Raw genomic sequence first — 23,315 nt, 5'->3', positions numbered from 1 at the left:
TTAACTTATATTTGCATACAAGGAAACCTCACTAAATACATTGTCTATCATTAAACTGCTGCCAAAAGCAGTATGTGCCCAATAATGGAAACCAGCTATAAAGCTGACTAAATGAAGCCAACACTGATTATGATTGTAAAACACATGGCCCACACAGAGTAAAGATACTGATGGGAGGGAGAGGTAGAGAGGGTACAAGGGGGTGAGCATGTACGGGGACAAGGAAATCAGGGTGACTGCCCCAAGCCCCGCAGACAGTGCTGTACAAACCCTGTTGAGGCTGCCACCACTCTGCGCAGCCACTGCATGCTGCTAGCTACTCACCACTCCAACCACTCGCCACCCTGCCCCCCCTGCTCTGGCCACTCACTACCTCCCTACCGTGCATAGCCCGATATGCTGTGGGTCCTGCACACCCCTAGAGGAGGCTCTGCACACAATGGTTCAAGTTATTCATTCCTGGACACTCACAAAGCATTTTCCTGGAAGTACTGCAGCCACTTGAAAAGGCCCTTCTGAACAAGTCTCAGTTTCTCCCTAGTGGAGTCTTCAACATGTCTCACTTTTTCATCAATGTGACCCAATAGTTCCCTGAATTCTAATGTCTCTTCCTGCAAATTGGAAAGATCTGCCACATCCTGTATGCATAAAAAAAAAAGGAGAACAATGAGGAAGAGAGATCTATCTTTTGACTTGGATCAGAATAATCACAACCACTTCCCCATGCTTCCAGCTTTTTGAAGTACCTACACTTCACAAATTACCAGGTAGAAGACATCTTCAATTTCACAATGCACAGCACAACAGCTCTGCAAGTTTAGCTTTTCATTAGATGTAATAGGATTATGGTGCACCTGCCTGAGCTCAGCATCTAACTTGGGTGCTTGTAGTCAAGCACTAGATGGAGAATGTATCAGGCCAGCACTGCTGGAAACAGAACTGCAGTAACATTGATTTGGTTTAGTTATGGAAAAAGGAAGAGAATGAATGAAGCCAGAAAAGCTATGAGAAAAAGAAAATAAAAAAGGTTAGGAGAGTGTGAGACCAGAGAAAGGAAGTCAGAGGGAAGAAAGACATAACAGTATGGGAGAGGAAGACCAGACTTATTCAAACCATCAAACTGGACCAAGCTTTTCAAGTTCAAGTAATAACTGAAACAGTAAGACACTAATCCATACATGCATTCAAATTATCCAAACATTCTCCTCTTCACTGTCATACAGCACAGTAGGGCCATACCTCTGAAGCCAGGAGTAGTACAAAATGTTTGAGAACTTTGGTCCAGGCCTTTTCACTAAGGTAGAGCTTGCGAGCCAGTGTGAGCTTGTTTCTATCTATCACCTGGAAGAAATGATGTTGCTTACACTTTCTTCTTTTCTTTGGGGAAGGGAGGAAGAGGAAGCATGAAGTGCAGCATCAGAGTACACCCAAGATAACAACTAACCCCATGTCACCATGAGAAAACATGCAATCTGGTAAGCTGACTTCACTCTTACTCATTAAAGCTTGAAATATATTGGCTGAGCTATATTAGGATATACAGACTGTGGACTTCTTGCGATTTGTCTCCTGCAGTTCCTCATATCCCTGGAATGGCCTTCACTGCAACATCCCCTCCATATCTTCTCTCCTTCCCCAGTTGCCTTCTCCATTTACATAAATTCCTCCATTAATGTTTTTCTGCCCTGGCTCTTCCTTGTTTCAGCATCCCCTTGGTATAGCTACTGTCACTCCCCTTGTATTTCTGACCCTTCCTACTTTTTGCTCCAACATCTCTTCTTTACTTCAGTGATTGTTCTCAGACCCTACCTCTTATTTCATTTTTCTCTCTCACCTTCTTGTTTCCATCCCCACCAATTAACAATTTATTCCACTTCTCTCTCAACTCTCTTTATTTTGCACGTTTGAGGATGACCTAAGGCTTCCCTCTTATTGCCTGAGTGAACTTCAGTAGAGTCTCTCCAGCACCTGCTCACTGTTGACCCTCTCCAGTAGCAGGTGGCATTAGCCTGACCCTGTCCTCACTTACTATCTCTAGGTGTCATCCCAAAGACAAACAAATTGTCCCTGAAACTAGTCACTGCAACCAGTGGGAATGGTACATGTTGGAGCATAAGCCATTTTAACCTAACCCCTGGCAGTTGAATGATGGCAGACAGCAGAAGTCAGTCTCTTATCTACACCACTGTGTGTCACATAGGAGACAGTGTCCCAATGTGAAGAATCATAGCTAGGCCTGATATCCATCTCTAACCCTTCTACTATTAACCCATGGGCAACAGGCAATTTCTTTCTTCATTGCCACCTAAAAAAAGGTGAACAAAGCTGCAAAAAACAAGATGCAGGGACTGCTAAGGTGCTCCAGCGGTTTGCTGAAACCTTTAATTCAAAGGAAACCACTTTGCTGTTCAAACTGTGCAGCATCACTGATAAGCTCCAGCTCAGGGAAGAAGTGGCTCCCTTTGGGGAAAAAAACCCTACCGCAAATAGCTGGACCACTCATCCTTAATTTGACAAGCCTACTTCAAATGAAGTGGGTTGCAAACCACCTAGATTCATTAATTTGATCCAGGTTCTACTGCAATACACAAGATATTTTGTTATCAGAGCCCATAAAAAAGACAGCTTGTAGAAGATAACTGTATCAGAACTGGTTTCCTTTCTAGCTACAGCCACCCCAGATAATAGCACACAACTGCAGCAGAACCAAAGGGTTACCTACTCTCACTGATCTGATCCATAGCTTAATAGTATAAGCAAACTTCTTGGGAAGGAAAGAACCTCCTCAATACAATAGCCTGACTGAGCTCAAACATAGGGAATGGCCCCTTCTGAAGACCCCATCAAAAGATAGAGGTCATCTGAACATGTTCCCAGTAGTGGGAATGAAAGTGTAAAAGGTCAGCTCAAAAACTGGCTTTTACCCCATGTTGTCCAAGTGCCTCAGAAGTAATAATGCAGAGTCCAAGTTTTAATGCAGACACCCCTGGTAGATAATTCATGGCCCAAATGTAAAGCAAGAATAGATGACTTAAGCTTATCATTTGATACACAGAGGGGTTCTCTGAAAGGTAGCAACCTCTAACCGAAGTGAGCAGATTGTAAATTGGCGTTAATTCACTCGAAGTCAGATATCTAGTATTAGAATAACATACCTTTTAAAGCTGCAACACAAACCATGGAAGGCATTTATGATAGGTGCCATGTATATAAATAAAAAATGTCAATACTACACTTTCAATAGTGTTTTTATCTGTAAAAACCTCTGAAGAGATGGAGGAAGAATAAGCATCTGTTAGTATTCACCCGTTTCTTTTTCTGCTACCCATACTCCCACCGAGTAATACACTGCATGGTGAGCCCCATTTCTGCAATACAACAACTTGTAGAGGAAGTATTATTCAAGATGAGCAATGACAGCAGAATCTGGGCAGCAATAATTTCTTAAAAATTAAAAATATCAAAAGAAAATGCAAAACTATCAAGCAATTTTAAATAACAACAGGTGCACATTCTTAGAAGAACTAATCATGTTATCTAAAGGCTGTGGATAAGAAGCCCTCCTTAAAACCCACATTTCTATTGTGTTAAATGCAGAAGCATTTGTTCCTTGATCCTAATGAACAATCTGAAAAACTCCTAGGTAATTCCAAGAAGTTCTAATAAGGAGTTTTAAACTTGAGTAAGGTAGAGTAAGAAATATCAAGGTGGACAAATGCGTCTCAAAAAAAAGTAAAATATTTTCCTAGAATTTTACTTTGTAAAAGTGTCCAAGTTATCTGGGTTTAGATCATCTAAATTATGAGGGGGAAAAAAAAAAAATCAAGAGGAATTTAGTGCCACTATTTTTGAATGCATACAAGCCACTCTGACTTTAACCAAGTTATTCTTCTTTCACTAAGCCCTGAGACCAGAGCCAGAAAAATAAATATACAAAAGGTGGGGTTTCTATAGTAAACAAGACAAAAAAAAAAAAGAGCATCAGTGCACTGGGAAATGGCATCCAGACAGGTCTGAGAGGTATACTAGCAGTAATACGAAATTTCAGTTAATCAACACCTGCCTCTAGAATCCCGGAGTGGAGTGGGTGCTCTAGCTATAATGATTTGCATCTTACAGAATGGCAATAGTTTCTACAATCCCACCCATACCTACTTTCAGTGCTAGGTCATATGCAGCTGAGCTCCAGACTTCTCTTTCTTCAATTAACAGCTGCAGCTGGCCCTCAAGTCTCACTCTCTGCAACTCATACAGCTCTCTATATTCTTCCACAAGGCTACAAGAAAAAGAAAACACACACTGAAATATGGAATAAGCTACTGGAATCACATCCCTTTTTTCCTATCCAGTTTTCTACTTTTCTCAGAGCTTCCAAACATTTCTCAAGATACCTGCCCTCTCAGCAACCTTATCTCACCCATCCTACTCCACCAACTTATGAATCCAACAATTCTCTTTTCCCTGATCCACCTACAAGCCTTTCCAATGATATTCTCACTGAAAATTCTCAGCAAGCCTTGAGGCAAATCTTTAGTCTCAAGCCTGAAGATAGTCCTGGCTGACTGATTTATTCAGGTTACAAGGTTTTCCTAGGTCAGAGGTAACTTAGAACTGAATATAGGAGTCTGAACCCCTCTATCCTTTCTAGCAATTCTCAGAATTTTACATTATAAAGAGATTATCAATAGAGAACAAGTAGAAGTGGGGGGTATCTGTCCAAACTCAATAAAATGTGAGATACATAGATAATAAATAAAAATTACTTTTATTTGTTAAAACTTGAAACAGTAGAAGAACTTCTTACCCCTTTGAGGAATCTGGAGAGAGAGCCACGCATTCTTCCTCACAGAAATAACCTAATCTTTCCTAATGACTATGAGAAAGCAACCAATGTGTCACATGCCATATTTTCACTCAATAACGGAAGCATATTTTTTGCCTTTAGCTCAGACGTGGTATTGCTTCACTCCCTCAGCCCACCCTAAGTTGAAAGCAACTCACTTTGCATTCAGCTCAGAGTCCCGTACTGCAGCAGCTAGTTCCTCTTGTGCCCGTTCTGCTTCTCTGGTGACTCTGAGATCATGTTCTCGGACCTCCCGCAGCTCACTGAAATAGCCCAGAATAGTCCTTTCAAATCCCAGTACATCCATTACAGTTCCTATCCTATCCAGCAATCTCAGTCAGAGTATCCTAAGCGCTAACATGGGATTCTCCTTAAAACAGACAATCATCCATTGCTATGCCTGTCCAATGCATACAAACTATGATCTTGTACACAAGTTATCCCTTTGTATACAGCCCTACATGATATTTTAAGCAATGTGTCTTCACTGTCATCTTCCATTCCTGCACTGCAGGACTCACGGGACTGCCAGAACTGTGGAAACCATGTAATGACACAATGCCTCAGGCTGTCTGCATTACAGTCTGGTTTAGGGGTCATTATACTAGTTGCAAGCTAGACTATTCGGATATTATACAAGACTTTGCTGCAGCTGTAAAGTATTGTATATGGTATAAAGCTGTAAAATAGTTAATATCCCTCTGATCTGCCAGACAAAATGTAAGAGAAGAAATCAAGTGTCTGGGGAAAAGCAAAAAACTTCTGTCTACATACTAGCCCTACTGCACAGAAGGTAATGGGAATCGGTCATGATTCAGACCTGGTCAGCCGTCCAATGGATTCCTTGAAATTGTGCAACTCTTCTGTAATGTGCTTGTCCATTACCCGTTGTGCCATCAGTTCTTCGTAAAGGTTCCTCATCTGTTGGGGAATCCAATTCAGTAGACTCACATATTTCTGCCTGTAATAAGAAGGGTAGAAAAAAACTGAATGTTGACTTACCTTTTTGCAGTCTGTTAATCCAGTGTCTGAGGAGAGGAGCATCACCACTGAATATAAGAGTTTCTATAAGGCCATCTTTTGAGAAGACATATTTGGGATTTTAACACTGCTGGCAAATTTAGATGCCCCAAATAAAGTATTTCTGAACATAAGTTATTATAAGGAATAATACAAGAACCCTGACTCAGGGACCTCTCAGCTGCTGTAGACACAACAGACAGAATTTTATTTCACATTAAGCAGCCAAATGGCAGATTTCCAGCTGCACAAGTGGTGTCCTTGGCACTTATGCAGTCTGAGATTCCGTTATCCCTGCAGCATGGACACACAAACATCCACACGGCTGCTGAACATGCATAATAGCCTACACAATCATCAGACAGATACGTGACTATGTACATATGCGTGTACGTTCACTGTTTCAAGTCACACACTTCCACTAGCAAAAACCAAGGCTGGGGGACAGGGTGCCACATTTTGGGCATTATCCAGTCCATTCTCCAATCCTCTTTTTGAAGCTGCCCTCCTGGACAACCAGGAGATAGAGTTGGAGCCAGAAGACGGACAGCAAATTGGAGGGTACATAGCTCTATGAGACCGATGCTGCTCTAGAAGGGAGAAAGTCTGGGATTCTAGCCTGCACCATTGCTTCCAACGGGGGAGAAACTTGTCCACTACTTCCCATCCATTAAATTCAATGAATAATAAATGCATAGTTTAGTTCCAGAGCTTCAAGAAGAGGGCTGGCAAGGGGACTGGATAATTCTTGATCCGTGGTATGGTGGTTGGGACAGTATGCTGAGGAGTTAAATTCAGGTTCAAATGTCTGGGTATTTGGGGCACCGAGGGCTTCTGGGTGAGTGCCCTATACATTCAATTATTGGAGCTAAAACATGGATGGGCTCCCCTCCTACTACTATTTTTTCAGGACTTACATTCAGGTATATGCATAGGTAGGCAATTACCGCCCTGGTCAGCATATATTCAGTACAGGTACAGACGCTTAGACACCCACACTGCACAGGTCACAGAATCATAAACCGTGTACTTGCCAAAAATGACATGTATGTAACTGGAAGACTTTCGTTTTGGAAATATATAGTGAAACAGAGTTCTATTTGATAACTCCAACTAGACAAGGCATACAGAGAATAGAGAAGCAATGTTGGAACAAGTACCAAAGTTAAGGGTAATTAACATTCCTGGTGGCAACTAATGGTTTTATGAAATACAAAGCTAATCAAGACACTACCATAATCTTGAAAGAGCAACTGGGGAACTCCATTAATCCTGACCTGACCTGAGCTTAGAAAGCAGTTCTCCTCTTTCTGCACAATCCACGCTGACCTGTCGAATCAGCTCATGGAACACTATGTTGTAAATGTTCTGCTCTGCCTTCAGCACCTTCAGTACATTGTGCAGCTAGTGAAAGACATGAAAGCATCAGGGTATGGTAAAGGAAATTCACCTTTGGCAGCAATGAACTTGGGAGAAAAGAAATGGACAAAAGTTCAGTTTAAAAAACCTGAACCCCCATGCTAGATTTTCCTTTCTGAATAAATCAATAATAAAGAAATGGAGAATATGAGAAAACTACTGGGCATAAGTTCATCAGTACAGTTTCAAAAACAGTCAGCAGTTGCTTAACTTGCCTGCCATTCTTCTTCTTCTTGTGTCTCTACACCGCAAATGACAATTTTGTCATACATTCTTGTGCTCGTTTATTGTACTTTGCAAGATCTTTCATTGTACATGCGCTTTCAAGCAGCATGCATTGCAGCAGGTGTTACATAATCTGAGGCTGTGCCACAGCCATTTGTAGTTGAACGAACGGTATAGCCCCACTTCATTAGTTCCTTGGAATGTCCAACTCCAGTATGTAGACAGCTGAGACACAGCCACCTGTCATGGTTCATCAGCCCCTGGTAGCAAGAACTCAGTGGGTGGAATGTCCATTTTTTCTGTCAGGTATGTTCTTCAGCCTCTCATTCCACATTTGTAGTTGTGGTGTCTCCTTGGGTGTGGTATCAAGAGGCTGGGTGCTGGTGAGGAAGCTCCTGCATAACTTCAGATGTTTGTCTGACGCAGGAGGTTGTATGGCTGGTGTCTCATGTCTTCAGTTTGGTCTCATCATATCCTGCTGTCCACTGTTCTTCTGATGTCAGGTGAGCTTATATAAAATGTTGTTACAAGTGCTCATCTTTGCTTTTGTCTTCATCATGTGTTTCTTTGTATGAAATGGTTCAACTGAGGGCAGCTCCAAGGTAAACTGGATTTGGACAATGTGACAGTGGGGTCCAGGACCATGTAATGTTGAGCTGGCAGTTGGCCTCATGGCTTTTCAGATGGAAGGCAGACACTTATGTGTTCACTGGGTTGATATGTAATTGGTTTTCAATGTAGTATGAGGTTAGGCCAAGTAGTAGGGGCCATTGCAGAAGCATTCACTTTGTGACCCCTGTCAGGTAATACCTGCGAATTCTGCCAACACTCCAAACCATGATTTTGACTTGCTTCCCATCAAGTTAAGGGGCTTTACCATTATCTCAAATGTAAAGAATTAAAACCAACTCTGAATGTCTTTACCCCTGTTCCCATATATCTAAATCTGCCCAATTACTATGCATGTAATAACTGAAAGTAATCCCAAGATAGGAACATGCCCTGACATGCCATTTCAGACCTGCAACGTTCCTCAAGAGCTCAACTCTTAGCACCTATTTTTAATTTTGTATCAGTAGTATTTCTGTAGTCTAACATTATACTTTACAGTCAGAAGAGGAAGATTCTGCTGCCTTAGTTACTTCACAGTAGGAGTCCACAACATGTCCTCTGTTGGCAAGAACATTTGTATCAGGAAAGTCCAGTATTTAACACCAGCACATTAGTTGCTAGCCTTGACAAAGAAGATCAAGACTAAACAGGGCATTCTTAGCACAGGCGACTTGATTAGCACAAGCAGGCTGCAAAGGAGAATGTGTACCAGACTCTCTTTAGAATTAAAACAAGGGAAGGCCCTTTCACATTCCAGGATTTATCCCCTACAGTAAGTGAGATGTTATTTCTCAAGATTGTGATGGATCTTTACCTGGGAAGGCTCCAATACCCCAATTGTTTCATCATTTACTCCAGCCTTTTCTAGCATGCTATCCATCACCTTCATCAGCTGAATGACCTCAAGTCGCCCAGATGGTTTCCTAAAAGATAAGGATAGAAGAAATGTGCCATAATTTTGCATAAAATAATATGATGCATTACACAGAAATCAAATCAATACTGCCTTTTTTCTGGCACAAGTTGGTGGAAGGCACTACTCACATGGATGGGAACAGCCTCAGCCTATTTTCACAATCTTCAAGCAGAGTTGTGTATTTACTATAACAAATACAAATGGAGAAGTGGTCTGAGAAAACTTTCTTTGCCTGTTGTAGAATCCAGATCCTTGTACCAAAGCTCCTATCTAGACTGTAATCTCTTTTTGCTATGTCTGTACAGTTCAAGCTATCTATGGCCAGGGACAGCCTTGTGCATGGCTGGGGCTCCAATGCAAATAAAAAGCCAAAACAATATAACAGCAAGAAATAGAAAAAATGATTATAATTCCACTTTATTTATCTTCATATTGACCCACAAAAACTTGGATTTAATTCCTAATTTAGCTTTTACTCCCTGAATAAAGGAGGAAAGGAAAGCAAATAAAAGTCCTGAACAAATTTAAACTGGAAGACTGGTGAACTCAATTCAAGGCTAAAAGGTGGAAAAAATTATGGGTTAATCTGAAGATAGCAGACAGGGTCAAGATGGCGTTACCTTGATTACATGTCACCATGCAGATTGACTACTGATAAAAGGGAAAAAGACATGTCTACAGCCAAACTTTTTATTGCTTACACCCCAAAACACACAAACAAGTTCCAAAGTCTACCTGTGACAGCAAAACATACCTATCCCTGCCCGCTGAGGTGACTCAAGGGGGAAGCAGGTAGTACACAGGCTGATAGCAGATCTTCTTGAATTTACTGAGTTCTCCAAACTTCCTCACAATCTATACCTTATATTTATAGATGGCTTATTCTAAATATTCTAAGAAGTGCTTTCTGATTGTTTTTATTTAAATTTCTTTTTTTCACCAAAAGTTTGGGGACTGGACTGAACCAAGTCTCTTGTGGACTTGGATGGTGTCAATTCATTGTGATTTATATCCTTGTCGAATGCTGCTCAGCACTGTCATGTTTCTTTTTTACCCTACTTTATGGTCTTCTCTGACAAAGCTGTTTTTTATAATTTATCTAAGAATCTTACAAATATACCTATTATAGCCAAATAGCATCTAATACATTTGGTTACATCAATCACGACTAATAACTTTTAAAGATAAAGCTATGATACAGATATAGTATATTTGCATTATTTAATGTATGGTCTTCCTTTACAATGTCTCCTTTCAGGCCTTGTGGTCTGTTTAATTGGATCTTATTACTAATTTAGATGGATATGATGATCACTTCCTTCACTCTGCTGACCAAGCTGGTTATCACATTTCCAATGCTTCACTCAACAGTCACTCAGAAACACACTTTGTGTCCTTTTGCTTAGCCACACTTCTGCAGCTTGGTTTAGGCACCTTGAAAATGGCCGAGGCTGGAACCAATGCTAATTGAAGCCATATAAAAGCCAGTGGTGACTTAAAGGAGTCTGTCAGCACTTCCCTCTAAGCATCTGATCAAATTTATACACCCACGTTCAAATCCAACCGTAAACACATTCGATAGGAAAGCCCTTGAAATGTAGTCACAGGAATGGAAAATAGGTCTGGCTTCCTTTAGTCACTGCAAGACAGCGAGGCGAAATACTGTTGCCTAGGTGGTTCTGCAGGGACAGGGTGACTGGCTGTATTGTATAACCATGGCTGCTTACAGACATGAAAATAAATGAAATATCAAACAGCACTTTACTTTCAGCTCAGTGTGCCCCCGTGCCAAGCGCAGTGCATGCCGAGAAGAGGCATCGCGTCAATTTGATTCAATCAGCTGTTACATAAAAGTGCCAAAAAGCCCCACTGATGTTGGGCGAGCCAGGGCAAACTAACGCGATGCCTCTTCTAGTAAAACGCTGGGGGGGGTTTTCACATCTGTCAGTGGCCCATATTGCTAGAGGTGCCTGCTAAGCCACACATTTTACATTCCTGTCTCCTTGACTAGTATAGATATCTTTGCCCAATGGCTTTGGATTCATTATCTGTCTGCACTCTACGGTGTAAAGCAAGCCATTAAATTGTGGGCACAATTCCTTGTGAGCCATACAAGCACTCACTCGTCAAAATACTCCAAAGGTATGACTCCTCTGTTCTTCACAATGTGAAATTCTTCAGGGACCAGGCTGTCTGCTATGTTTGGCTGCTAAGGATAGAATAGATACATCAGAGCATGAAAGACACTTTTTTCTTTTTTAAAACAAAAGGAAGGAAGGAAGGAAGGAAAATACATATGAACTCTCACTTTCTCCTAAAAGAGGATTTGGTTTTGTTTTGGTTGCCTAGAAAACAAATTTTGTGCATAAACTTTTTTGCACTGTTTTTATCCATGCACATATTTAGAACCTGACTAATGGAAGTATTTTATAGACCTTTAAATCCATTTACATAACCAAACATGAACCAATGCTTGAATTCCAACTGCTGTGGTGCATGGTAAGTAGGGTGACCATAAGGAAGTCTGAGACACCCAGGACACTGCTGAATTTCCACCCCTCCTGCCCCCCAGTCAATGACACTGCTGCAGGCAGAGGTCAGTGGGCAGGGGCATAGGTGCAGTCCACTCCTGGTGCACCATGCCACCCTGCTGAACTGTGCCCCAGATCCCTGCAATTCCAGGACTCATTTTAAATTTTCCCCAAGCAGCTGAGACCAGCCATTAAAATCTGGGACCGTCCTAGGCAAACTTGGATATATAGTCACCCTAGTGGTAAAGGAGTTGTAGTGCTAAGGAAATGTTTTAGCAACAAAAAGCAGCAATGAATTTTTTTGGGAGGTTGTTTGTTTTCAAGTGAAATGGATTAAGAGACTGCTGCATAAATCCCATGATTACTATATGCAGCGGTTCCACAGAACTGAGAAGTATTTATCATATTTCTTCACTCACAGTAGGAGCGATGGCTGAGCCATTATTTTGTGTTCGTTTATCACCCTTCTCAGAGAAAAAGCCTGCCAGGGACCTCTCTCTCTCATCTTCTTTTCCAAGTGCAATGTCATATAGAAAGGAAACATCCCTGAGAAAATATGGAAAAAAGTAATTATTCACTGTACCCAACACCACCCATTCATTCCACTGCTCTCCTCCAGCTAGTCAAAAGCCACAGAAGAACTATTCTGTGTTTAGGGCTTAACTAAAGCCATGTTATCTTGGCTAATTAAAATTCACAAGGTGTTATTTTTAGCCAGATTAATCTTTCCATTGAAGGCAAACTATTGTCTAACAACCTTGGGTCAGACACGCTCTCTCATACTCACTACCATGGATCTACCAGATACCAACATCTCTAAATTCTGGTATGGACAACATAAGACTCAGACTTAATCATGCTGGGAAGAGATAATGTTATGCCAAAAAGCTAAAGGAGAACTGTATTCTCTTCCAAATCTATTAAGGCCAGGCAGGGCTTCCTCAGAGAAATCTTGGATTCCATGTCATATCTCTAACTCCTGGCAACTTCAAAAAAGCAGTTTCAAAAAGATATTTTAAAGGTCACTTTTGACTTACTTTCTGCTTATTTTTTATTGCTCCCACATCTCCCCACATTTTACTATGGCTGGTTACCAGCTCTACTCGTAGAGTTCCCAAAACTGAAGCATTTGGAAGCACTTGGAATCTTTAGATATTTAAAAAAAAATGATAGGAAAGTAAAGTAAAAGCACTATGTTCCCAACCTCAGCATTTTTTTTTCACCATAACCACTTCCTTTTCCTTGTTTACCTCCCAGCTCCTGTCAGGCAGATAGGATTGTCTGTCAGGTGCTTGAACTTATTCCTCCGATTAGGATGATGCCAGAGCCCATCTGGAGTACACAGGAAACCCTAAAAAGCATGCACAAATATCAGTTTTCAGAGGTAAACTCTATGGTAATCATGATATAAACAAAGACTAACTACTTGTCACCAAAGGTGATTACAAGGGACTGACTTATATATGTTCAGAGGGCTATAGAGAACAAAGCCATGACAAAAAGAAAAACTCAGATATTGTGAAATATCACTACAGGCAAGTTAATTTAAGTCACAGGGATTTAAATAAAGAATTGCAATTTAATCCAAGAAACACTAATTTAAATAATTTTCATCTTGTTCTTAAATCTGAGCTTTTAGCTATTTTCCTAAAGAAAGGCTGATTATTAGAAAATGAGGAATGACATTTCTTACTTTCTAGATGATTAATGCTTTAATCCTGATCTGAGTCAAACTGCTTTTGCATGGATATTGGAATTCAATGAAAAAAATGCAGAGAATTGGCATCTTACATTTTTGTATTAGTTAAATAAATCTCTGGGTATGGCCAGACACATATTTGAAACATCCAGATCTTAGAGTGCTTTAAATTTGCATGTTTAAACACCACAGAGCCCTCACCCTAGTCCAGAGCACTTCAAAGTGGCTATGAAGGCATACAGCAGCACTGCTTTCCAACCAAGGAAAGTAAGAATCCCTGCCTGTCTTAGCCTTGGGAGACACCAAGGTCAGCTAAGTGAACCAGAGAGCATTCAGTGGCTGTCCATCCTGCTCCCTGTTCTCCCCATGTGGGCTAGGAGTAGGGAGTGGAGCACTGTGGGATGCCAGGGGACAGCTGGAGCATACAAACATTTCAGGAAAGACTTCAAAATGGAGCACTTCAAAAGAATATCCGGCTTTTTCTGAGGGTCATTTTTAAAACTTTGGTCAGATTTGAAACACTCTGCACCCCATGCATGTCTGTCCATAGCCTATGTTAAATGTGGATAGATAAGAAGTTGATGAAAACAGCCTGCATCTAACACTATTTTATTAGAAAGAAAAGAATTATCCAAAATTGGCAAATTCCATGCATTGTTCCTGGGGATCAGGTCCTTCTAAATTTTAGAACTGGATGATCTCAGCCTCTCATGCTTACATTTTATTTATATATCAGAAAAGGAAAACAACTTTTACTGCATTTCCAGCACTTAATCAGTTTCTCAGCTGTAAACAAACCACTTCTCTAGGTAACCCAGCCCAGTGTTTTACCACCCTTCTAGTGAGAAAGTTTTTCCCAATATCCAACCTAAACTTAGCTGGCTATAACTTGAAACCACTGTTCCTTGTTCTGTCATCTGCCACCATGGAGAACAGTCTAGCTCCATCCTCTTTGGGACCCCCCTTCGGGTCATTAAAGGCTGTTATCAAATCCCCTCCGTCTTCTCTTCGCCAGACTAAATAAGCCCAGTCTCCTCAGCCTCTAAGTCAAGTGCCCCAGCCTCCTAACAATTTTTGTTGCCCTCCGCTATAGTCTGCCCAATCTGTCTACATCATTTCTGTAGTGGAGGGCCCAAAACTGGACAGTACTCCAAATGTGGCCTCACCAGTGCCAAACACAGAGGAATAATCACTTCCCTCAATTTGCTGGCAACACTCCTACTAATGCAGCCCAGTATGCTGCTAGCCTTTTTCACAACCTGCCCTCAGTTTAGTGACTTGATAGTGTTGTTTATTTAAAAGATTATTATAAGTTTAGGCCTTAATGTAAGGTTTCAACGGTTTACTCTAAATACGTTTATTTTTTAAAAGTACTGATTTTTAAACTCTTTTTCTTTAAAATATTTAGTATTTTAATACTAGTATTGAACAAAAAATAAAGTTCTTAAGGTGTGGGAGCGATCAAAGTAACTGTCTAGCCAATTTGTGTGTGTTCTTTCTGCCTCAAGATAGAACCAAGAACCAAAACACACAAAATAAATGTTTAATATTGTACAGTCCCATCCCCAAAGTATGTTGAACATTTTACAATCAAGTAAAAAGCGAAAGCCCCTGCTCCATATTGCTTACAATCTAATCAGAACAGTTGTAATTACAAAGTAGTACATCATTTGGTTAACAAGATTATGATTTTGTGAGTCCATGTCATTTCTTGCCAATAGAAACACAGCAAAGACAGCTAGTCTAATAAAGCCATGCGTTACCTTGAAGAATTCAACCTCTTGATTGCACATGTGGACATTGTACTAAGATACATCTAAAAGGGACAATTTTGATCAGGTCCGATAGGAGGGGGAAATGCACTTCCTGTAATAATGCACACACCTTAAACTCTTTTGCACTTTTGCCTTTTTTGGAAGGTTGTAAGAATTCAGGGTTATAGACGGTACTAGCAGCAGAGGTTAGCGTACGGAAGATCTCTTCAGGGATGAAGTGACTTTGGAGGGAAGTAGAATGAAGCCTGAAACAGTCGAGCATCCTTGTTTTGTCCTTCAGCTCTGGAAAACAGCAGGAAAGCACCCTACGATAGATGGTAACACTACATTGCTAGGGATAAAAAATACTGTTTTCAAAACAGTACAGTCAACTGACCCCATTCTGACTGGATCTTTAGTTGAACATCAGTGAAGTACCTCATGGAAACAGCATGATAATGTGCTCTCACTTGCAACATACTGATGTCTCTTTATTGTCACTACTACTTGCTAAATAGAGACAGGCTTTTCAGTGAAAGTTTCAGCATCAGCAAAAAGGGGAAAAAATTCTATCCACATGCTGCTACTTATCGTTATTTTATATGTCCTACTGCATTATGCACGTATTAATACAAACCTTTAGATAAGCATTAAAATTACTAACTTCACCACTTGTGGTGGTGCCCCAAGGTGCTGGATTACATTTAAACTACAGTAGATTCAAATGCAACAGCCATGTGACCCCCCCACCCCCACCCCAACATAGCAAAAATGGTATATATATTTTAAAAGGGGGGGGGGTAACTCAACTACTGTACAATTGCTAGTTAGTCAGTAAGTGCATCTACATGAGATGCTTACTCCAGTTTTCCAATTAGTTCCTCAGTAAAGCATCACCATCTACACAGTGTTTACTAGGTCAGATTAAACCAATTCTGCCATAGGATAGCACCGCCCAAAAGAAGTACTATTTTATGAGGGAGTTATTTACTTTGCTGCAACTCATGTAGGCACTGCCCGGGGCTGGCTAGGGCATGACAGTGTTACAGTGAGGGGCTGCCTGCCACTTAACCTCACATTGTAACACCCTCGTGCCCCGGCCAGACCCTCTGCAGCACGTGGCAGGAGCAGCTCTGGACTGGCAGGCTGACCCCTCCCCACCGGCTCCCTGCCAGGCAGGGCTACACTGCCCCAGCTCAGTATGCTACTGTCCCAGGTGCACATGTAAATGCTGCACTTGGGAGCAATAAATTCTGATACAAACTGTGCCAGACTTTATTGCATCTAATTAATTTAATCCGTAGATGTTTTAAAACTGGTGTCTGAAACATCTGTGAACAGCTATTAAACAAAGACATGACATAGTGCTAAGTCTCCTACAAAAGTACTCTGATACTATCTACAATCCCAAAACGGCAGGACAGACAGAGAGAAAAAGAAGTCATGATTTCCGCATGGAATTATATTGTAACATCTGTGCTGAACTTTACCTGTATTTTCCGTACTGACAGGTACCAAAGATGAGATACCTTTCGTTTTTTTGCCCTCTGGTTTTGATGCAGAGGATGGCCCCGGAACTGGTACTTCATTGTGGGACATGGCAAATAGCTACTGCTCATTTAGCCAAAGAAGTTTTCAATTCAAATAACCTGAAAGTAAAGTTAAAATCTAAATGTCTGTATCAGTAATTCTCAACCCGAATGCTGGCATGCCATATAAGCTATAAGCGGTGCTACAGGGTGCCAAAAAAAATGAAACCACTGTTAGGTCTGCAAATATGATTCACAAGATAAAACAAGAGATTTCAAACATGGATTCATAGTGTTAAAAGATTCTGACTGGATTTCTTCAGAACAGAAGAATAGCATTATTATTTTTCTGTAGTCAAAAAGAATGAAAGCTCAGGAGCTGGTATCTTCCAAGGAGTGCCTTGCATCTAATGAAGGGTGCCTTCAAACTAAAAATGTTGAGAATCATTGATCTATATTGTGGGGCTGCCACCTTTTAGGGTTGTTAAACAAAAAACCACACAAAAAAACCCCTATTAATGGAGAATATAAAGTGGCTAAACACAGAAAGGGAACATGCTGCTTTATTTCACATGCCTGCTAAAATGAGTGGGTTTGTATCCAAAAGTTGATGCATAAATCAAGGGGGCTGTGTTTACAACAAAGCAGTCAGTCATAAGTCATTTCATTCACATTTAATGCAATTAGACTTTAAAAAACCCCCCCCAAACGCCCAAATATATAATATTGTAAAACTTAATACTTCATCCTCTCAAGAGTAGTGGTTCTCACCCTTTTTTAGCCTTGAGGCACTCGTTAGATAAGGCCAGCTCTTAGGTTTCTCGCTTTCTTTGGAGTCCAGAAAAATAGAGCAGCTTTTCTATTACAAAGAACTCTGGAAAACCAGGAACAGGTCAGAATGGTTTAACACTGTGGATTCTTAGGCAAAATACCTGGGTTTACCTTGGAAAAACACGTTTGTAGCTGTAACTCAGTGCTAACATTGTGTGGCACCCACAGTACCCCGAAAGGCTCGAGGCACCCCGGGGGGACACAGCAGCCTGCATGAGTCAGTCCTAAAGTGTGTACATTCATGTGTATGTGTGCACACACTGTACATAGGCAAACAAAGTTTCATTGATTGTAAGGCCGGAAGGGACCCTGGAAGATCATCAGGTCTACCACCCTGCACCAAGCAAGAAAGACAACTGGGGTCAGCTGACCCCAGCAAGTTGACCATCTAGTCTTGTCTTGAAGATTTCCAGGGTAGGCAACTACACCACCCCTGGAAGGAGCTTATTCCACAGTCTGGACACCCTATGATGTTTTTTCTAATGTTGAACCTGAATCTATCTTCCACAAGTTTGTGACCCTTACTCCTGGGTTTTCTCCTCATGTGCCCTTGTAAAGTTGCTCACTGAGCCCTTGAGTTACTCCCCTAGTGCAGCTGCTACCAGGTCCCCTCTCAGCCTTCTCTTTTTTAGGCTGAAGAGTCCCAGATCCCTCAGCCTTTCCTTGGATGGGTAAATCCGATGTCTTTTATTAGACCAACTAAAAGGACTGGAAAGACTCTTTGCAAGCTTTCAGGTACGAACACCTAAAAACTTGCAAAGAATTTTTCCAACTATGAGTTGGTCTAATAAAAGATATCTGATCTACCCAAAGAACGTTGTCTGCCTGTGTCCTTAGATCAACACAGCTACAACAGGCACCCCTGTACAGGTGGTTCGTTTGCCACTACATGTGCACGTATGGGCAGTTTTTTTGGGAAACGGAGCACTATCGAGGAAACAGTTGCATTATTGACCCATATGACATCACAGGCCTTAGGCCGGACTTTGCTGAACGATATTACAATTCGCTTCACAAATGTGTCAAACAAATCCCGTCTCTGCTGCTTTGTGCCTTCGCATCCAGTCTTTAATGTGGCGTGTGCAGGTATTATGGACGTGTGCGCGGACGCCACTCGAGGCGCTTTCATTCTTTCGTTACTTGCTGGCAGTGCCTCCCCACCCCGCAGCCCGGCTCCCCCCGGGCAGTAGCCCCACCGAGCGCCCCGCGGTACCAGGTTCCCGCTGCGCGCCCTCCTTTTCTGCCCTGGGTCCGCAGGCACCCTTGCGCCTGCGCAGCAGCGGCTGCCGGGGAGGACAAGGCGAGGGGGGGCGCGTAGTGCCAAACAGTACGTCAGGGGGGCGGAGCGAGGAGGTGGAAGAGGGTGCTGGCACAGCCGCGTCCGGGGGTGGGGCCGACGCAAGAAGGCCTTCCGGGGTCACTTCCTGTTGAGCTGGTTGCCACGGAAACGGAAGCTTGCCTCGCGGCCGCCTACCTTCATGCTGCCTCACGGGAGCAGGACAGCCCAACCCCTCGCCCTTCCCCAGTCGCAGTGGCCGTTAGCACTCCTGTTCCCGCCCCCGCTCTTCACTCTCCCAGTTCCCCGCCCCCCAAGTGGAGCTGCTGCCTGGCTGCAGTTGTCCGGCAGGCACTTCCCCGGTCGCCCGGCGCCGCGAGGGCCCCCTCCCAAGCCTTTGGGGGGGAAGGAGGGGCCAAAGTAGACTGCGCCTGCGCACTAGCCCCCCCCCCCATCCGCCTGCCAGCAAGAAACGAGACACACGCAACTGCTTCCGTACATAGCAAAATATATTTGGATCGGTGCGACAGCGCAGCACGTGGCCTGCCAGGCCCGCCCCAGCCCTCCCCGTGCACCTCACAACTAGAACAGCCCCGACCCCGGGCCGGCTGAGCCTGGCTTTCACCTCCGCAGTCGTAGGACTTCAGCTCTTTTAGATCATCCTTATTTAGAGGGGAGAAGAAAAGAAGTCCAGTCATTAGAGATGAGGGGCAGGGTGGGTGTAGTTTCTGAAAAAAGATCTCTTCCCCCAGGCAACCAGAGAGCAGAGGGCTCCCTAAGAAGGGAGGGGGAAGAGAGAAAAAAAAAAGGGTCAAAGGTCTGTGTATGAAGATCCTCCATAAAACTTAAAAAGTCCTCCCTGGAGGATAAACTAGAAACAATATAATAGGCTAAAAAGCCGGACGGATATCTGGTCAAATTAAATGAGAGGTTCTGTGGCATCACCTAGCCGTACACTGCCGTGGCACTGGCCAGCGCTCCCAAGGTTTTCAGGTGACAATGAAGAAAGCTTTACATCCTTACACTTGCCAGCACTGAAGATGGGTATTACAGTATCACTAGTAATAACTCAAGTGGAGGTGGTTAGCCTGTAGCAGCTAGTTAGGCATTTGTGCCCATACAAGCACACATCCCCATCCACACAATGAGGTATAGTTTTTAGCTCCCAGTTAGAGCAATGTGCAAGTGTTTCACTAGGAGTTGTGGGTTCCCAATGCAGTCTTGCAAATGGAATGGTTGAGCCCACTGTCAAGAAAGCAATGAAAAACATTGTTAAATACATGCACAGTCTGATCACTTGATGCCCTGAAGGGAGAGTTTTCAGGTGCCTTTGAAATGTTAAAGGGCTGCAATGCAGCAAGCAAAAAGTAGAGGCCAAAGCCAGAAAAAAATACCCTCCTACAGAACTCAGAACTTTTGCTTGCGAGCTCTTTTAACTTTTGATCCATTAATTGCTATTGCTCACAGTTAAACTTCAAGATTCTGTATTAAATCAGTATTAGGGAAACCTTCACAAATGGCATAGTAAGGTAATACCTGGAATTCCATTAATATGTACAGAAAACAAACTGACTCTCCCCTTTGGAGAACACTGACAGACATTAGCAAGCATCAGAAACAGGCTTCAAGAAAGCCAGGCCCCTAATCCAATCATACCCTTGTGCAATGCAGTGATAACCAGACACGTATCCTATCCTATTGTGCACCTGATCACAAAGCTATTAAAAAACACAACAAAAACCCACAATGACTGTCAGGTTAAACAAAAAGGCATCACCTCTTAGAATTCCTTTACTACAACTTTTCTAAGAGGTTAAAAAAAAGTCTCAATTTCTAATTACAATTATTCAAGATTAACTAAAGTAAGAAGCTGAACTAGAAAGCCAGTGAACCCAGTAACATTTCTAAATTGAGCTCTTATGGACTGGATTCATACACTTTAATTTTCCACCGGAATTAGCCATGAAAACATTTTAGGCCAAAAATTAAACTCAAGAACTCGGTATATATCAAGTCTGAAACTGTCATCAAGTTTTACCTGACAGAATCCTTTCACTAAAAATCTTAGACAGGCACTGAAAAGCCCAGGAGACGCACCTCAGAAGGCCGGTTGACACTGGTGAAATACATTTCAACCTGGGATGTCAACAGGAGAGTTCTGATAGTTTTCCCTTACTTGAGAGCTCAGTTGCCAGTACTGGTATAGATGCCTAGAAACCCTGTACTGGGCAAGAGGGGGAAGGAGATGTGAAGATCAGGGGAAGACCTATGAGAAACTCCAATAAAAATGGAAGTTACGATATTTTTAAAAAGGTACTCTACCAGAGAGCTCTCACCTGCAATGAGAGGTATACAAATGGTATCTGGCTCCAAATGTTTCACTTAAAATGAAAGAGAGAGTTAAGTGGTGGTTTAAAGAATAAGAGCCAAGCAAACAGTAGTAATAATGTTTTCAATCTGAGCCTTCAAGAGGCCGAGAAGCGATAATACACTTTAATTAAGTTCTGCATTGCAGGTGACAGTCACTTATTTGGCAGGGGGAAAAAAAAGGAATGTTAGATTTAAAAAAATCTATACGTAAATGCTGTAATGAATGATATTTGAACAATTCCATCAAATCAGTTACATTTCTTTTAAGTGGGTGACTTCTCTATTCCCCAAAAAACAGAGCATAAAGCTCCCTTCGCTCCCTCAACTCCAGATACTTTTGATGCAACATTCCAAGGGAGACAATTTCCTAGTCATGCAAAAGATTTGACTCAAACTTTTATTCTCAACTGTCAGGGAGTTAATCCTGACAAGATACAGCCTAATGACTAAAACTAATGGGCACCTTACACAATGGAGCTTTGATAAAGGAAAACAATACTGAGTTCCACTGAAAATCAATGGATTGTCACAGCTCCTCCTTAATATTCAAAGTGCTTAAGTATCAGAGTAGAAACTGCATATGCACAGTAATAAGCTTTCATTTTAAATTTGGCAGCTTGTTTTTTCTTTCGTTTATAAAAGTGTACTTAAAAAGGTGAACGTACTAGCCTAGGAATTATAGGGAGTAAAGCTGCAAGGAAATCAACTGCTCCTCAGCCATGTGATCTTCAGATCACAACAACAACCACCACAGAATCATAAGAGACTGATTGAAGGAAGTCCAACTTCCAAAAGACCAAAAAAATGTAAAAAAAAGTCTATAAAAGTGCACACATCTGCACCCTACTTTGAGCATAGCTGATCTCTTTATAAAGCTAGTAGCAACAAGTGACCCTCCACTGAAGCTACAGAAAGCATTCAGCATTAAAAGTTTCCATTTCTGCCCCCCCACCAAACTTCCTCAGCCCATTTTTAGTCTCTTTGCTATCAGACATTGTGGAATGTAGTTCCAGACAGAAGATAGAAAGCCATCTACCAGTACTTTGGCTATTTCCATGACAACAGTGCAAACATCCTGTTACTCTGCCACTTATCAGTGCCATAGCAACAAGAAGGCTGAAAAGTAAAAAACAAAACAAAACCCCATGCATAAGCCACACATGCTGTAGATGAGAAAAATTACTGAAGGAGGAAAGAAATGAAAAGGAATGGCTAAAAGACTGCTAGAGGCCACAGCTGAACCTTTGAAGACGTGTGGCAAAAATATGAAGTATTACTGGGATGAGCTAGGTTTCAGTGGACTTCAAACCTTCAGCTTAACGTTTGACTGGCAGAAAAATGGCTCAGAGTAGAACTGTGTGCAATGAATGCAACCTGCAAAGGCTGCTGCAGTCCAATTCAACTAGACTGCCTCAGTAGAGTTCCAAGAAACAAAAAAAAGCTTCTCTCCAGTAATTAGGAGGCACAATTTCCCTTGAAAAGCATTCGCTGTGAATGTTATTGATCCAAATCCAAAAAGATGCACACATCGGATCTTCAGCAGTAGGTGGTAAGATGAGTGCCCAGGCGTAATGGTTTTAAATCTGAACATGACGACAAGTCCAGGAGCGTGGTTTCATATAGTCCAGGAACGTGGGCTATAAAACATGAAGTAGTAGGAGTCATAAGCATGTAGCTATGGACATGGACTTTATTAGCTCAGGCATCAAAACCTCTTTTGACATTTCCCTTATAAAAATCAAAAAGTACATATTCACCTCTGCTTACCAGATGTTGGGGAAGGGAGGAAATATAGTTTTTCCAGGTGAACAGAAACAACCCTACAGTTACCACTAGAGATTTACCTGTACTTATTCTTAAATGGAGGCACTTATGTACAATCTGATCATTTTTATATGCAAAGATACCTTCAGCCAACAGAGCCACCACTACCAGAAAGAGGCAAATAAACTACAGAGATTATATATTAATCAGGAGATAAAGAAGCAGAGTCAAGTCCGAGCTCACCTAGAACAAACTTTAGGTCAAGGCTCACTAAAGAGGTTTATGTGCTTCTTCAAAGCCCCGTGAGGCTAGGCAGAGTATCAAGACTAATTTCAATGCTGAAGAGCTTGAGAAACGTTATTACTTTAAATTCTCAACTCTCTTCTGCCACCACCATTACAACCTAGAGTGATGAAACTGCCTAGAAACCCAAGTGCTACTGTAGATTTTTATTTCTCCACATTTTGGAGATTGAGTACACCACTTTCCTAGAACTACAGTTCTAGCACATGGTACTATAACAGGC

The 23,315-nt window shown here is 41.9% G+C and overlaps 2 protein-coding genes across 13 annotated transcripts in view; both read right to left on the bottom strand.

Moving 5' to 3' along the window:
- Positions 1 to 18,822, bottom strand: part of AXDND1 (axonemal dynein light chain domain containing 1) — a 34,653-nt gene extending 15,831 nt beyond the window's left edge. For 3 of the 7 annotated variants that reach the window (XM_090047569.1, XM_090047568.1, XM_090047571.1), the window contains exons 1-14: positions 18,593 to 18,821; positions 16,510 to 16,668; positions 15,150 to 15,322; positions 12,817 to 12,917; positions 11,986 to 12,112; positions 11,159 to 11,244; positions 9,164 to 9,220; positions 8,934 to 9,042; positions 7,146 to 7,267; positions 5,664 to 5,804; positions 5,002 to 5,106; positions 4,156 to 4,276; positions 1,240 to 1,341; positions 472 to 638 (exon numbers count right to left, since the gene is read on the bottom strand). In XM_090047569.1, coding sequence (XP_089903695.1) covers positions 472 to 638; positions 1,240 to 1,341; positions 4,156 to 4,276; positions 5,002 to 5,106; positions 5,664 to 5,804; positions 7,146 to 7,267; positions 8,934 to 9,042; positions 9,164 to 9,220; positions 11,159 to 11,244; positions 11,986 to 12,112; positions 12,817 to 12,917; positions 15,150 to 15,322; positions 16,510 to 16,618 — 1,520 coding nt within the window. In that variant the 5' untranslated portion in view covers positions 16,619 to 16,668; positions 18,593 to 18,821. Of the gene's footprint in view, positions 1 to 471; positions 639 to 1,239; positions 1,342 to 4,155; positions 4,277 to 5,001; positions 5,107 to 5,663; positions 5,805 to 7,145; positions 7,268 to 8,933; positions 9,043 to 9,163; positions 9,221 to 11,158; positions 11,245 to 11,985; positions 12,113 to 12,816; positions 12,918 to 15,149; positions 15,323 to 16,509; positions 18,541 to 18,592 lie in introns of those variants that run through there. The other 4 variants (XR_016442361.1, XM_090047565.1, XM_090047567.1 and 1 more) reach the window with 3 other exon arrangements.
- Positions 18,823 to 19,151: 329 nt separating this feature from the next.
- The window catches only part of SOAT1 (sterol O-acyltransferase 1), a 38,158-nt gene continuing 33,994 nt past the window's right edge, over positions 19,152 to 23,315 (bottom strand). For all 6 annotated transcript variants that reach the window (XM_090047581.1, XM_090047576.1, XM_090047580.1 and 3 more), the window contains one exon: positions 19,152 to 22,662. In XM_090047581.1, coding sequence (XP_089903707.1) covers positions 22,603 to 22,662 — 60 coding nt within the window. In that variant the 3' untranslated portion in view covers positions 19,152 to 22,602. The remainder of the gene's footprint in view (positions 22,663 to 23,315) is intronic.

Source organism: Crocodylus siamensis, chromosome 5 (assembly GCF_052110815.1).
Source record: "Crocodylus siamensis isolate JL-2025a chromosome 5, ASM5211081v1, whole genome shotgun sequence".
In the NCBI taxonomy this organism is placed as follows: domain Eukaryota; kingdom Metazoa; phylum Chordata; order Crocodylia; family Crocodylidae; genus Crocodylus; species Crocodylus siamensis.
This window is presented reverse-complemented; position numbering and strand designations above follow the sequence as displayed.